Source organism: Nuphar pumila, chromosome 17, assembly GCF_984573655.1.
Source record: "Nuphar pumila chromosome 17, dmNupPumi1.hap1.1, whole genome shotgun sequence".
Taxonomy (NCBI): domain Eukaryota; kingdom Viridiplantae; phylum Streptophyta; class Magnoliopsida; order Nymphaeales; family Nymphaeaceae; genus Nuphar; species Nuphar pumila.
In genome coordinates, this window is record NC_143265.1 from 80,726,059 (window position 1) to 80,743,303 (window position 17,245).

Sequence of the window (17,245 nt, forward strand, 5' to 3'; positions counted from 1 at the left end):
CGATCTTGCACATGAAATCAAGGTCATCCAAACGGTGCAACTCTTTTTAGGTACACATGCAGACGGCATCTTTGCTTCAGCAACACCATGAACAAAATTTCAAGCCCACTTTGTGTCCAACATCCCCTCAGAATTTATCGACTCCAGAATAATGTCCACTGAACTCAACAGGGTGTAAGAATATGGCTTTAACACAAGCTACTGCAGCATGATCAGCAATAATGATGATTAAAAAGCAATGAAGAAGCAAGGCAAATAGAAACCCAATCATGGCTGCAACTACCAACTTGGCTCCCAATTGGTTCCACGAATCCTCAAGCCCGCAACTAGGTTTGTGGCTCAAACAGTACATTAGCTCAACAGCAACAACTAGCCACTCCATTGATAGGCACCACTTGGGTATACATTACAGAAGTCATGACCAACTTCCAGCCAGTAAAATGGCCTACTTGACCAACTTCTAAAAGCAAATTTCTCACAAATCTAGCTCTAGTAGAGTCAAGGTTGGTATTATTATTTTGAAGCTATTATCAACGACATGCAACTTCAGGCATGCTTTTTCGGCGCTGGGCTTACAGCCAGGAATACCGCAGTCATTGGAACAAGTAGTACCGTCAGTTTACCAAAACGACCAACCACATTGCCAATTGTGAAAAGATTTTTCCATCACAACAAACACAGATGGCAGTGAATCTAGCATTGTTGGTAATAACTGCACGAATAACACCGAATACTTGTATTTAACATACTAATATCTGAAAAAGGTTTATAATCTTTGTAAGTTACAAACACTGGCAAAATTTACAAGCCACATACGATGGGCACAACAAAAGTGCACAAAACTATCACCACCCATTTCGCTGAACCTAGTATCTGCAACGGCTTCTAACCCTACAAGACATTTAGGGTTCAGAAAGATGAAAATGTCGACAATAAAAACTTCATATTCATTCCATTCCACAATTACCTTGGTGACCGAGAGCGTGAGTGTGAATGTCTTCTTCTCGGGCTCCTGCTCCGACTTCTGCTTCTACTATGACGGTATCTATTATATCATTAAGATCATTCCAACATTTAGAAGCAGAATTTCACAAACTAGTAAATTAGAAGTTATCATATCAAATAGAGTAACTTCGTACATACCTTGGAGGAGAACGGCTGTAACTACGACTACGACTACTACGACTTCGACTTCTGCGCCTATAATGCCCTAATCTGCTTGTTTCAGCAAGCTTTTCCATCCTTTGTCTTTCCTGTTCTCGCTTCTTTTCCATCTCAGCAGCTGAATCCTTCTTAACTGCCAAATTGTAAAGCAACATCAAATTTGTAATTATATCAGAACAAACATCAACTTAAAACAGTCGCATGGAACACGAGACAAGATTTACTTTGTTTATTCAGCTGCTTGCTCATGATTCTTTTAAGACGTTCCTGAGGTGTTTCATTTTTCTCATTCTGTTGTGTCTTCGAGGCCACCCCAGCAGCAGCAGGTTTACTCAATTTTGCCAATGCAGATGATGAGGTGCTGAGACAACATAGTTTTTCAAGTGGGCATAACACAGGATAGTGAACATAATTTCTAAAAGACCATCTGAGTGTGTCATCTGTACATAAGAATAAGTTTGAACTCTCTGGTCCCAGATATAGATACACACACACACACTTGTCACATGGATACTGATGTGGGTGTGGGACACGATGCGGATACGCTTAGTACGATACAATAATTTTCAAAAATTAAGATATGGGAACACCACCATACACACACATGTATATGTGTGTGACTGTGCATATAACAACAATTTTAATTCACTACAGTTGGGAACATTAAATAGTGAAACTAAGTTGAAATTGAAATGTAATGTAATTGATGACAAATTTAAAAGAAAAACAACTCTAAGTGAATATGAATAAGTAAATAAGATCATAAAAGAAAATAGATGAAGTTAATGACACAATGTTGGCTGTATGTGAAACTTGTTTGACTATGTTGATGAAGTGTCTGAGTGTCGTGTCGGTATGGGATACACATGCTAAGTGAAGTGTCCCTGCGGCATAGGCACACACATGCCTGCGACTGCCTACTGTATGTACAATCTAGAGGTGCAAGTTCTATCCATTCCATCAATGTGTTCAGCATGGTTTGCTTGATAGGGATCACACTTTAGCTCATCCTTTTCAATGTAAAAATACCATTATTTGAGTCATGAGATTTTGATACATTGTGGGCTGTCAATTTTTGAAGGACTTGGAAAACCAACTTACATGTTGCAAAATTTATTTTCTACTAAAGAAAATATGTAGATCACATCTATATCGTTAGATCTACAAAAAGTGAAAAAAATGTTTCCTACTAGATTGCACGTACAAAGTACAAACAACTGCAGCCAATATATATAAACACAATGCAATTTTTTTTCTACTAAAGAAACTATGGAGATCACATCTATAAGGTTAGATCTACAAAAAAGTAACAAAAAAAGTTTCCTAGTAGACTGCACGTACAAATGACTGTTGCAAATATACCAAAGGCATTGGTGAATAAAAAAGTAATTGCATTTGAACAATTAAAAAATGACAATACAACTGGTGAGTTGAATGTCATTTTTAAATTTGTTTAGGCTTCTTTGTTTTTACAAATTATGTCCCTGTTACACAACAATTTCAAAAATAACAAACTAAGTAATCTGGATTTATTGTCATTAATAATATATTTGTATTTTGAACATCTTTCAAGTTTTTTGGGTAAAGGTTAAGGTTAATTGATTAGACATGTCACATGTAAGGATTTCACACTTCTCTCTCTCACAAACCATCCCCAAACCCTTCCCATCCTTCTCTGAGTCCTCCCATCACCTGCTCCAAAATAGCCCCCAAGAGGCCCTTCTTAAAGATGGAGGACAGCTCTCTCTCTCTCTCTCTCTCTCTCTCTCTCTCTCTCTCTCTCTCTCTCTCTCTCTCTCTCTCTCTCTCTCTCTCTCTCCTTTTTTTTGGGATTTTGGAATTGATTTAAACACTGGTTTTTAGTACATTAGATTTTCAGACTTGTTCTTTTGTGGGTATACATGTCCCTATGCAATTCTCCTCTTCTTTTTTCTGATTGAGCACTTGTTTGGCCATTGTTCTTGGCAACCACAGATGCCATGTTCAGGGGAACAAGAGGTTAGTAGAGTTTTTCTAATGTGTCATTGTTTTTTATCCAAACAAAAGTCATGGGGCACCTTTCTAATGGGGATAATGTCCAGCTTTCTAATCGAGGTTATGTGGAGACACATCTTTCTCTTTTTTTCTACATTTTATTTTAAGCTTCACACCAGCAAAAGTCAAAGATAGCTGATCAGTTGTGCTTTACGTGGTTTTACAATCCTCTATTATACCTTTTGGCATGGCCACATTTTTTGCAACTTTCGTTGTTTAGAATTTCCTTCCATTTTTTATTATACTATTTATTTCTGTTTTTCTTATTTAACTTATTTTGTAAAGAAAATGTTTTTAGAGGGAGTGATTTTAATTTGTCAAGAGAGAGATTTATTTCTAATTAAGTTTGCAATTTTTATGATTGTTTCTGCTGTTAATATGGTGAAAGAACACATTGGGTGCTACTTATAATAAGGGACAATCTGGTCATAGGATCAAAGCATTGACGAGATCCTTGGCCCTGTCATGCACATCCTAATGGAACAGAAATTCTTAATCAAGTAAGAATTAGAGAAACAGTAGTTGAGGCAGTTACTAAACATGAATAGAAAACTTTCCAATCCTAATTGAGGTCATGCACAAGCCTGCTATCTAAAGTTTGTTCTCATCTTATTAATTGAACGGAGGGTTTTGGGTTGGTGGTGATGATAGTGGGAGTGTTGACGGTGGCATCGCTGTTGGTATCGGTATCTGTAGTTCCAATGGCCCCTGTTCTCAGATCGCTATGCCATAGAAGGGTTTGTTAATGTTTTGAAAAAAGACCATGTATTTGTTCTTAAGATTCTATCAACAATTAAAGGGCCTTGTATTTTAGTATATTGGCAGCATAGTTGGCAAACTCATGACTCAGATTCGGATTGCCCGACCCTTAACTCGCGAGTCAACTCGGTAACTTGGACGAGTTAGGACTATGCATTTTCTAGCGCTGTATAATCCGTACTGTATAATCACTAAATTTAACACATGGCATCAATGACTACGTTATATAAGTATTCAACTACACATAATTGTTAATATTTACAAATTAAAAACATATGATTCTTTATAAGTATTCTTTTATGAGCATTACACATTAAAACCACAAAATGGATGACAAAAATGACTTAAGTTATATAAGTATTCAGCTATACATAATTGTTCATATCTATGACGTAAAAACATATGATTCTTTATAACAAGTATTCTTTTATGAGCATTACACATTAAAACCACAAAATGGATGACAAAATACACATAAGAAGCATGTGGATCAGTGGTCCTGAATCGGTGACCCAGTTAGGGTCTAATCCGGGTTGACTATGGCGATTCCCGAGTCGACTCGCCAGGTTTGCCAACTATGATTGGTAGGTACAAACTACTGGATTATGACTTTATGAGAGAGTGTGAGGGACTTTGTATATGAGAAGAACTCTTAAAGAAGCCCTCTCATCTATGTCACATGGGTATGGGTGCGGATACGGCATGGCAATTCCAAAATATGTGGATACAGGGACACCTCTTTATATATAAAATTTAATATTTATTTTTAAAAATAAATGATATTTACTGTATTTTTTCTCCTTTTATAATAAAAATACCCTTTTATTATATAAGGGAAGGGTAGCTCTTCACCCCATCTCCTTTTATTATAAAAGGGGAAGGGGGTAACTCATGACCCCCCATCCCACTTTTATTATAAAAGGGGAAGGGGGTAACTGGTGACCCCCCATCCCACTTTTATTATAAAAGGGGAAGGGTACCTTGTGACCCCCATTCCCCCTCTTATTAACCATCTCTCTCTCTCTCTCTCTCTCTCTCTCTCTCTCTCTCTCTCTCTCTCTCTGCCAAGGGTGGGAAGGGGGAGGGTTTCGACAGAGAAAAAAACAAACAAAAAAAGAAATGGGTTTCGGGTTGGGTCTTAGTTGGAGCCAACCTGGAGCAGTGCAGGACCTGACCCAGGGCATACCCACACTGCATCCGGTACCCACACCCGTGTCGTCACGTGTCGACATGCGTACGATGGCAAACATGCAGTGTCTATGTTACATAGCTTCTCATTTAGAGGCCTTGTGACTTGTTCTCTCTTATGTTGCTCTACGACTGGTTCTAAAGTTGAGTAGTAGGTACTGTTGTTATATGCAGAAGATAATGAAGAAATGAGTCACATGCTTTAGATTTTTTTAAATGAAAGAGAACACAAATGTTGTGCAAGCATACATTTTTACGAATTTTCCAAAACATTATTGGCTTCTCAAATCTAAATAATTGAATATGATACTTGAGTATTTGTTGTAGATTTGCTTCTTCCTTATTTACATACATTTTCCTTTCTCTGCAAAACATTTTGTTAACAGAATGTCTTTCCTGCGTAGATTTTACATCAACATGCTCATTCTTGTTCCAAACATTCTGAGTAGAGCAACCATATTCCTAGCTTGAAAGAGCTAGCAATTGTTGTAGCAAGTGGATCGCCCTGATTGTTTCCTTTTGAAGCTTAAATAACATCATAGAGTGTTGTCATCGGTTTTTTGTTATGAAATGCATAGTTTACAAGGCAGTGATGCTAATTGTTGGGTTAGAACTCTGTTTTATAAGTTTTTTCTGAATTTCTGAAAATCAGTTTGTTATGGATTTCCTTAGTTTCCGCTATTGGAATATACTTTGAGAATCAGGAAAGCATCTGCAACTTGTCGAAGTGAACTGTTCGGTATTAATATCCAACATCTGGTTGCTATATTTTAGTCCTAGTAGTTTATGGTTTTGTTATACTGAGTTCTATATATTTAATCATGGATGTGCAGCAAGCTGATGAATCAAGTTATTTTTGTTCAGTTTATTAATGATGACAATGAAAAAATAAATAGCATGCGATAAAAGAAATGGCTAAAGCCCTCTCCAAAGCCGAGACACTTTCTCAAACTCAAAAAGAAGTCATAGATACCGGTGATCCCCAAGTCCTTATAGTGGGTTCTTACAACAGTGTTATTGATCCGATATGTATTAGTGGAATCTCAATTAAATATATGTAACAAATGCATGCAAAAATATCAATGGCATATACTGAATAGTGTGATAACAAGTATTTTTGTGAGAATGAATACTGCCTTTTAATTCTGCAGTCATTTCATGCTGACAAAACTCTCTCTCTCTCTCTCTCTCTCTCTCTCTCTCTCTCTCTCTCTCTCTCTCTCTCTCTCTCTCTCTCTCTCTCTCTCTCTCTCTCTCTCTCTCCATAGGCCAGGTGGTTTTTCTAGTGTGTGTGTGTGTGTGTGTGTTCAAACCTTTTCTTATGTAAAGGCATGTTTCTGTAAAGTCACATAGAGCAGAAGTGGTAATGGCAGCATAAGTTGGGTCTGGTGCACAAATACCTAACAGGAGTCTTTAAAACTTTCACATTCTTTTCCAGATCAGGGGAAACTGATGATGCAGGATCAACGTGCAGTGCCTCCAGTATACGACCAGCAGAAGGCCTGTAAAAATACAGGATCAGAAAACAGTCCACTGCAGTACCACAGTTCCTTTTAATGTGAGCGCTTTGGAATTGATCATGAAAATGTATCACTTGATGCCAAAGAAAAAGAAGAAATGTCATATATGTATATGCTTTAGCAGGAAGAACTCCATATTAATCCAATTAAAGGTTCTCTTGCCAGCTGCAAATTTCAAGGTATTTCCCCTGATATCAATTTAACACCTATGCCCGACCTAACCCAAAACCCAAAGTGCCTTCCTTAGGTAACCACTTGAAGCATCAGAATAAGTTGCAGGAGAGAAAACATTGTCCAAGTTATCTGTGCAGGACTTAAAGGTCGAGTGCTCCGACCGGTTAAGTGCATCAACTCGAGGAGGAGATTGTGGTGGGGAGATCCCTTCCAGCTTTTGATCATCCATGTCTGATGAGGCCCCAAACTCCGTAATGTACTCTATTTTTGGAGCCTTTGGTTTGCTCCGGTGCCCACCATCAGTATGAGCACCACGCTCATAGCGCCTGGAATATGAAGGTGAATGTGATCGTGACCTGGATCTTGATCTGTGCCAATTAAATGGATTCTCTCAGAATGGCAGGATAGGAATCCAGAAAACTAATCAGCATAGCCAGCCAGGAAAAATGGAGTAGAATCATACTGCATACATTCTAGATCGAGAATATGCTTCATAAGTTGGGCTTCGTCGAGGCTCCCTGAAAAATGATAACACTAGCCATCAGAAATTTAAACTAAAAATACAGCATTTATGCAACAGCAGCATGAAAACATGGAAGGCTTGCCCAAAGAAAGGACATAAAGACCAGATGAGATCACTTCTTTACCTGTATGGGTCATGATGGAACATTCGGCTCCCCGAGATCCGTGAAGCTTCCCTATCTCTTTCTCTTTCAATCTGAGAAGCCTTTCTCCTCTCCTTGCGACTAAGCTTTTTCTGTTAGTTTTCCAAAATGAGTAACAAGAAAAGAAAAAAAGAAAAAGAATACAACAAAGGGAAAACCAAGAATGATAATATCAAGAAGCAACCAATCCCTACCATTGAAGGATCCCCCTTTACAGCTTCCTTTTGCCGTTTCTCTTCCTCCCTAGCTCTTTTATCCATACGTACAAGCCAGTTAAATTTTTTTATTCCAAATTCTCTGCCAATTGCTTCCATTCCTTCATCATTGCTATCCTCACTGCTGAATTCTTTTTCATCATCATCCTCATCATCGTCATCATCATCATCATCACTTTCCAAAAGCTGGGAGTCATCCCTTCCATCTCCTTCATAAGAGAACCCCACCTGTGAATATGAACCTTTGTTCACTTGCTGCTGCTGAGCAGAATGTGACCTATTCAACGCACATCAATGAATTAGATCACAACCACCTACAAAAGCTGAAGAATTACAGGTTTCAAGCATTTATCAATTCTTAACTGGAACAATTGTTACATAGAAGACACTCAAAATATACAAAGAAGATAAAATATTTGTTTTTCTAAGGTTAACCCCAGGAATGTGCATTATAACAATAGTTCACTAAGTTCAACATATACGATACTAGCACCTCTAATAAAAGCTGAATCAGGAAGCATACTGCCCACACTGTATGGAAAACCACCATACATTAGGCCCCATGATTGTCAAATAGAGGTATTTGTCATCTATGTCATACTTTATCTAGTAGTATCCAAGTACCATGGAAGCATATGGGCTTTTCATGTCCATATAATAAACTTGTTGTGAACATTCATTTTGATTCCCTGCCTGTATAGACTTACCGATTTATCTTCTATGATATGACAGATGCCAGATACATAAAATTTTAGGGTGAATTTGAGAGCCTCGGACCTCATATCCAAGGATCTCAAAACCCTAGGCATATGGCCATGACAAGCGACTTCAATATCTCCCAAACTGTTCCCTTTGGCATGCTAAAAAACAAGTAGTGTGGTGCATTTGGGGAAATGCTAACACAAGTTCCATTTCAAATTGTCTCGCAAAAAACCATGAGAACATAGAACCTAGCCAACAAGTTTGAGACTAAAGAAAAGCATGAAGTGCTTTGTATAAGTCAATGTCAACAAATGATGGATATATGAGTTGATCCCAGACCATAACAAACTAGTAAACATGGATAAATTGTCTCACTACTGGCCATAACAAACTAGTAAACATGGATAAAATTATCTCACTACTGAAGTAGTAAAAAAAAGGGACTCTGCATTGACCATATAGTCAACTATAAGATTCAAGCTTATAGTCAAATCTTGTCACATGAATATGGCTGCAGATACAGGGATACAGCCATTTTTATGATTTTTTCAATATGACTAGTATATAAGGGGAAAAAACATGGGGGACAAAAATGGAGTACCTGTGTGATAGACGTCAAATAGGGCTCGAGGTACCCCTATTTTTTTTAATTGGGGGTTTGGGGGGGAGTCAAGGTAACTCCCCCCCCCCCATATTTTTTTAATGTGTGTGTGGGGGGGGGGGGGGGGCTCAAGGTTACCCATATATATACCCTCCCTCACCCCTGCACCCAAGTTTTTTTAAAGTGCCACCTATGTGACATAGGTCAAATCCATCACAGAATGACATGATAACATTCATCAAAAGAGCTTCTTAACAAGATTTTTGTCAAGCATAACAAGGACCAACAATCAGGGAAAAGACAAGACAACAGCAAAATTGAAGCGCTAAAACCAAGGCTGTAAAAAGCGTATTGTAACCCGTATCAGATGGGCCCAACATAAGATATGTATTGTATCATAAAAAATCATATGTTTTGAATAAAAAATCAGGAAAAATCTAAAAATATTTCATAACACAATGAATAGCATAAGATAAAACTACAATATCACATATCAAAACAATTATGTGCAATGAATGACATGCATAAGACATCAAAGATTCAATAATCAAAATAATATGCTATAAATGGCATGCATATCTAACAAGAAAAATGTGAAGTATGAAATAATATGCATATTAAATCATGAATCTAAGCTAATAAGTCACAAGATTCATAATAATGTGCGTTTACATAAACAAAAAAATATCATAAAGTGTTTTTTTCAATACTTAACAATGTTACATAACCAAATTTATTCAAAATTAAAAAAAATGAATTAGATAATGTCAAGTATCATCATCATCATTCTCTTCTCTTTTTTTTTTGCAAAAATTATCTGTAAATCACTCTTAAGATCTTTAGGGATAAATATGAACTAGCCCCAAGGGATCTTATATGTTTTTGAAAAAAAAATGAAACAAGTGCACTTAAACAGCATTTATAGCGTATCTTAAGATACGTCCCGTATCGGAGTGTATCTTAAGATATAAAGGTGTATTGTAAGATATAGAGGTGTATCGTAACATACACACACGTATCAAGATATGGGTGTGTATCATATCAGAAAACCCCATAGATACGATACATATCGTATGATACTTACAACACTGACCACTGACTAAAACAGACTTCCATAGATTAAGCATGTCAGTAACCAATTAACCAAAAAAGGGATAATACCAGCACAGAAAATTCACCTGTCTGACATAAAAGTAGCTGTGACTCTTGCCTCCATATCTTGACTAGTATGCTGTAAGCCCTCTTCATCAGTAACTGTTGAGCAAACAATGCTTAGCATGTGATTTATGACATATCCACAGGTAAAGCACATAAGCATAACATGAAATAGGAAAGAGAAAACGACGACTTCATGTTCCAGAACATTGACAAATGCAGGAATGAAAACACATGCTTGAGGATTATGCATAGTCAGAAATTTCAAGAAGTACCGACATCCTTTTCGGCGATGCTTAATTAAATCCCGGTAACGCTCAAAATTAACAAACTCTTCAAGTTCTTCTTCTTCTTCAGTTTTTTCTTGAGCCCGGCTACGTCTAGAATCAGTGTCTCGAATGAAATCAAGAAGAGCACGCCCATCAAATCTGATAGCAAACAGAAAAGATGAAGTAAGAGAACAAAAATTGTCAAATTTTAATTATACTATAAAAATAAAGGCCAGAAAGTCACCTGTCGATTAAAATATTTTGCTTTCCATTCCAGGGTATTCTGTAACAAAGCATCAACAGATACAAATTGGTAAGAAGGAAGTTCCAGACTTTGCCAATAATTCAAAACCTTGTAATGTAATACTGTCATCATTTGCTTTTAAAGAAAAACAAAAAAGTCATGTTGAAAAGAAATAAAGGGTTTGAAGAAAACAGGATAGACGGATAGACCATTAATAGAACTTGATAAACAAGCAACATGAACATATTTAGGGTAAGCAAAGCCAAATTTGTGAATGTTTATTTTATTTCAAATCAGAAAATACCCAACAGCATGATGGCTGCAGTTTACATGCCAAATAATTGATTTAACCATAGCATATATTTTGATTAACCAAATCACCTTCCATTTTTCATTTGTTTTGTACTTTTCCTCCCAAGGCAAGCAAGCTTTAGACTAATGCCTCAACAAATAAACCAACTAAGCGTTCAAATACACCTATAATGTATTTAGTTCAAAGAATGAAAACAGAAAATGCAACATGATTATAACCAGAGTGAAGAAAACAATACAAAAAGCATAGTCACTTGTGTCATTAAAGGTAATTTCTCGGTGAGGGTATTTCTCGGAGATATTTTCAAAAGTTGATAAATCTTGGGAATATCTCGGGAGTGTAAAAAATTGAAAAAAAATATAAATAACAACAAAAAATCTAAGAAAATAATAAGTTTTGTATTATTTTTCTTTCAAAAATATAAAGAAACATATTTTAAAGGTTTTAAAATATTAAATAAACAAAAAATAGGAAATTCAAACTTAAATTTTCAAAAAACTCAGAAAATTTTGCGAAAATATCACGATATTATCACAATATTTTCTATCTGCCGATATTTTGAAAATATTGTGATATATTCCAAATATTATTGGCAACCTTGAAATTGCCGATAATATCGCGATATTTTCAAAATATTGGCAATATTGGTGACTATGATAAAAAGGCATATACATAAAAGCAGAGTTACCGGAAATGCCAAAGAAACTGGGAAAGCACACTTCCCTAAAGCGTGTTTTCCATTTTTGGGAGGTGTGTTTCCCAAAAATGGAAAACGTGCTTTTCATTCCCCCTTTTTCCATTTTTTTTTGTATTTTTATTTTATTTTTATTTTTTTCTCTTTTTTCGCTTCTCCCTCGCTTCCTAGGTCGCTTCCGGGTCGCTTCTGAGACAATTCCTTATTCACTTCTAAGTTGTCCCACACTTCCCACTTTCTAAAATTTTGAAAGTGCCTTGTTTCCCGCTTCCTCTTGCCGTATCGCTTCCCGCTCCCGCTTCCTTGACTCACAACTCTGCATAAAAACACACACACATACACAAAGAACCCCCCTAATAAAAAACTGTAATATTTTCAAATTTTTGATGTTGTTTGCATATCTGATCCTCCAGGTGCTTAGATCATGGTATTTCCAACATGTATGTAAGATTTTGCAGGTTTGAAAAATCAACGGCCTCCAAAGTACCAAATTTTCAACCCTCAATAAAATCAAATTTTCATGTCAAAAAAATATGATCCAAGAGTCAATTCCTACTATTTTGACCATGTTGAACATATCCATGAGGCTAGATTTGATCAAAACAACATCCCACTATGACTTCCAACGAGGGGGTTCTTTACCCACGTGGGTGCTATATATATATATATATATATATATATATATATATATATATATATATATATATATATATATATATATATATATATATATATATATATATTAGAGCATAGGTGCTCATGATACGTGCTTGATGGTTTTTTCTGCTCTTCCAATATTTTTTCGTAGTTCTGACCCCATAAATGTGTTGGCATGGTCTTATGAGGAATCCACACCTGGATCATGTGTTTTCGATGAAAAAAATGATATTTGGAGCCTCAAAATTTTACAAAGATTTTGGACCGATGATTTTTTGAACCTTATAAAAGCCCACCCATGTGTCAGAATCGAACACTTCAAGAGTTTATCACTATAAAATCAAGTACATAGATCACATCTATATGGTCAGAATTTGAAACAAAAAAAACCTGAAAAACCCATCAAAGAACGTATAGCAAGCACCTATGCTCTCTCTCTCTCTCTCTCTCTCTCTCTCTCTCTCTCTCTCTCTCTCTCTCTCTCTCTCTCTCTCTCTCTCTCTCTCTCTCTCTCTCTATCTATCTATCTATCTATCTATATATATATATATATATATATAATTTCAATATGGCATTCAATATTATATCAAATTCTTTTAGCCCATTGCTGTAGGATACTGGCTACACTAGTGAGCGGGTAGTATCTACTTGAAACCACTAGTTTTTTAACATTTTCTTGAATGTTTAATGGAGCAAGTCCTATAAATATGATCTACAGTGTTCATTTAGTGAAAAAAAAAACATGTTTCAGATTGTCTGATTGTGCTGTGTAAGCAGGGTTTTTAAGAGCATAGAACATCAACGGTCCACAATGCACCAAACTTTCACGATTGAAAAAAATAATAGTGTTTTTACATTGAAACAACACGATCCAAAGCGTGGTTCTTAATAAAAGAAGCAGTGTTCATATTTACGAATTTCTGCTAGATGGTAGTATGATGTCATCAAGATTAGCCAACATTTTCCCAAATAAAAATGATAGCAATACATTGCAAGATGGATACTAAAGAACTAAGCAACAAAGCAGCATGAGCGTAATGCACGCCAAGGATCAAAGAAACATCATCCGCACGTCCATTGAGCAATATATAAACTCGGGAAATCCTTTGCACAAAAGTCTGAAATAAACAAGAAAAGGAAAGAGTGGACACATGAATCAAACACGAATTACAAGCTCAAACCAGTCCCATACGCTCACTCAACTAGCAGATACATTCAAAATCCCAACATTCAAAGAGAAAAGGAAAAACTCAACTCCTCACTGCAACAGAAGAAAAAAAAAAAAAGTCCGAAACCCGGAAATCACAAACCCGCAACACAAAAACCACGAAAAACTCAAAAAACAGAAAAGAATAAAAAATCAGAGAAGAAAGGCAGAGAAAAAAGGAAAGGGACAGGAGGTTCTCACAGTCCTTGTTGGTCCTGGGTGGCCTGGTATAGCCCGTCGTCGCGGTAAACGCGGCATCGGGAGCCGACGACCTGGATCGACTGCTGCGGGTCGCCGCGCCTCTTAGCGAGGAAGACCGCCCGGCGCTGTGCCCGCTTCCGAGCGGCATCCATCAGGTCGTGGACCTTCCTCTCCGACCGCCGAGCTTCGTGCCACATCTTCCCCTCCCACTCTCCGCTCTCTAGGGCTTCGGAATCCCGAACGGGGGAGCCCTGAAAACCCTAGATTTTCAGGATCGCGGGAAGAAGGAAGAAGCCAAACCCTAATTTCACTCTGAAACCCACACGCGCTGGCAATTTCTCCCCCCAATTCGGAGATGAGAGAGAGAGAGAGAGAGGCAAAGCGTTTGCTGGGTCTACTTTTCGCCTTTTATAGCTAAGGTGAGAGTCAAATGGATCGGGTTCAGTCAAACTTGTGATCCGAATCCGCCATCTTATTCTTGAATAATAAATGTTAGAATAGGTTCCGGAATTTATATTCTTAATAATCAATCTACGTCTAAAATATCGACGATATTTTGACAAGAGAACGGGCATCATCGTGCCTCCTTTTCTTAGGTCACTGTTAGGACCCTCAAAAAAAACATAGTTGTGGGTGTTTCATGCTCAATCCGACCCGACAGGTCAAACCTCCGATAGATTTGGGTGGATTTGAAGTTGGATCTAACTATGAGGTTATGGTACCAGGTCCTTATCAGGGTTTGATTGGACCTACTATATAAAATGCATACCCAGATCCGATAAATATTACATAAACCAAACCCGGCCCATACCTAGTACAATAACATTCTTAAGTTTTCTACAATGAAAAATTGCAGATATCAATCGAAGTTCAGGTTTAACTAAGGTCCGGTACTAAATTTCATAAACCATACCTAGCTCCCTATATTAAATTAGACTCCATAAGTGTGATACAAAATCTTAATCGAACTTCCTTCTTTATTACCAAATCCAGTGTGGGTCAGGATCGAGTCACACCCACCGCTAATCGAGCCCTCAATCGACACCCCTATAATAGGAAACCCGGGAGAATGCTCCACACTACTACTATTGCTCCATTCCATGCCAACACTAGGTTTGATACCAGAGGAGTCAAACTCATGGCATTTGGAATCCGGATATCCCAATGCTCGCCCTAACCAACCGATCGACCCGACAGGGGCTAAAAAAAAGTTGATTTTTTTTACTCAAAGAAACCACCCCAAGAAGGGAGACCTAATCGTGTTGACTCAGCCTGTCGTACGTCGTTGTCCTGACCGTGTAAACTCCAAGGACTTACCCTTCAACCCCAAGGAGTCGCCAAGCTTAGGTTTGTGCCCTGGCTGATGCCTATGAGTAGGGCTGGTAAACGAGCCAAATGAACCAAACAAGGCAGGTTGAGGCTTGGCTCATTTACTAGAGGATTGAGCTCGTGGCCCGGCTTGTATTCGTGTTAAGCCGAGCGAAGCTCAAACTCGACTCATCCATGAATGAGACAAGTTGAACACGAGCTGGTTTGTGTAAAAACATTATATGTTATTTATACATAGTATATACATTTTTATATATTATACTTGAAAATATATTTAACTTTTTATAAATTACACTTAATAATCCATATTTTATGCATATATTTTTCATTCATCATTCTTATATATATATATTATGCATTCTTCCTTTATATATTACACAAATATATATTATCCATAAAAATATATATTTTATCTATATGAGTACTATCGGAGCCAAGCCTAGTTGAACACCTTTGTTCGGGCTCAACTCATTTAAGCTAAATGAGCTGCCGAACTGAGCCAAATCACAAGCTGCTCTGTTCATTTACCAGCCCTACATATGAGATTTGAATGTAGACCGCCCTCTTAGCAGCCTAGGCCCCATCCCACTACGCCATACCCTTGAGACTGAAGGAAAGTTGATTTTTCATGACCAAGAATGTGATAGCAAGATAGCACACAGGCCATGCTAGTATACAATTTGCTTTTAGACAATCTCATTCTTTAACAACTTGTTTTATTGATTGCTATATTGTAACTGGTGGGAGTATGCCTAACCTCAGCTTTATTGGTGACGGCTATGTGTGGTCGCTAAAGGGTCCCAAGACTATCGCTAGTTGAACTGGTGACGGCCATGTTACCATTGCTAGAACGGGCATCACTATTCACAATGGTGACAGCTTAAGCCGTCGCTATAATTAATATAGTGAAAATATTTGTGAGGGTCAAGGCTGTCACCAACAGTATTTTCCGAAAAAAAAATTAAATGACAATTAAAAACTCATTTAGAAATAACGTGCACACAAAAACATACCTTTAGAAACAGATGAACACAATAAGAGGATCATGAGATGATTCCTGATTGTGTCAAACAAATACAACTGTGGAAATGAAATATGGATGTCTCAATGGAGTTTTCATTAGAAATATTTTCTCCAATAATATGTCGCATGAGTAAAAATAAAAGAACAATGTATGCACGGAATATTGATATTAGGTAAACCACGTTTTAGTATCAATTGTTGGACTTTTGGACCAGGTCCAACCGGATGTGACCCGGCATGCATGAATGTCATGGGTGTAACCCTCACTCATCTTCCACTATATAAGGAGACCGTAATGAATGCTTGATAAGAGCATACCTGGTCATTGGAATTCACTCTGACTCTCTGGGTTTTAAGGTCTTGCTCACCTCTCGACATTCTAGCCTCGGCTCATTGTGGGAGTCGATTGGCTGAAGAGAACACCGACTACCTGCATCCACCAAAATGTTGTTAGGATCATCCATGGTTACATCATGTAAGTGGCTCTTTTGCTATCCATTTTATGCCAACACCAATATCTAAAAGTATATTCAAATAATTCAAAAATTAATTACCTGCCCTGAAGGTGAGCATATGTAGTTCAATAAGAACACATTCAAATTCTTTAATTCACGAGTTATTATTTCATGGGTTTGATTCTTGTAAAATGGTGCAGAATAGAGGGAGCATGCGTAGAAGATAATATGTGAATAAGGCAAAAGTAATGTATTAGTATTACAATTGATCCTTATATAACAGTCTACCTACACGATAACTTCCTATACGGTTACAACAACCTTCCTTTAGTTACAACAGGATATCACGTTCCTTGATATGCATTGAAGCAGAATGACAATGCACATCTTTATCCATGCGTATCTTGACACTCCCCCTCAAGTTGGCACTCTTGTGTCTATAAGTGCCAACTTGCTCCTGAGATCAATAAATTGTTCTCGCCCAAGTGATTTGGTAAATATGTCAGCAACTTGATCCTTCGATCACACAAACTTGGTACTGATTTCCTTTGCCTGTATTTTTTCCCTAATGAGATGACAATCTATTTTGATATGTTTGGTTCTTTCATGAAAAACTGGATTTGCTGCTATGTGCATTGCGGCTTGATTGTCACAACATAATGTCATAGGATTTTCA

General features: G+C 37.3%; 1 protein-coding gene across 4 annotated transcripts; it reads right to left on the minus strand.

Moving 5' to 3' along the window:
- Nucleotides 1-713: 713 nt before the first annotated feature.
- On the minus strand, nt 714-14,150 carry LOC149812439 (uncharacterized). Of its 4 annotated transcripts, none has more exons than XM_089993787.1 (13): nt 13,763-14,150; nt 10,691-10,729; nt 10,457-10,605; nt 10,201-10,276; nt 7,699-7,996; nt 7,487-7,596; nt 7,310-7,357; nt 7,001-7,207; nt 6,546-6,647; nt 1,389-1,525; nt 1,144-1,297; nt 968-1,045; nt 714-891 (listed from the first exon to the last, which is right to left on the minus strand). In XM_089993787.1, exons 1-13 carry the CDS (start codon nt 13,957-13,959, stop codon nt 867-869), a joined length of 1,620 nt encoding a protein of 539 aa, XP_089849913.1. In that variant the 5' UTR covers nt 13,960-14,150; the 3' UTR covers nt 714-866. The 4 variants fall into 4 exon arrangements, with proteins under 4 accessions (XP_089849913.1, XP_089849912.1, XP_089849915.1 ...); XM_089993786.1 differs by having other exon boundaries at nt 1,389-1,591; XM_089993789.1 differs by lacking the exons at nt 714-891; nt 968-1,045; nt 1,389-1,525 and having other exon boundaries at nt 1,160-1,297.
- Between the last annotated feature and the right edge of the window lie 3,095 nt (nt 14,151-17,245).

Bases quoted from the DNA above. Each gene is read 5' to 3' on its own strand.
- LOC149812439 (XM_089993786.1), bottom strand. From the start codon at position 13,959: ATGTGGCACGAAGCTCGGCGGTCGGAGAGGAAGGTCCACGACCTGATG. The intron at 7,597-7,698 runs GTAGGGATTGGT...GAAAACTAACAG, and splicing joins TAAAGGGGGATCCTTCAATG to AAAAAGCTTAGTCGCAAGGA. The intron at 1,298-1,388 runs GTAAATCTTGTC...ACAATTTGGCAG, and splicing joins CAAGCAGCTGAATAAACAAA to TTAAGAAGGATTCAGCTGCT.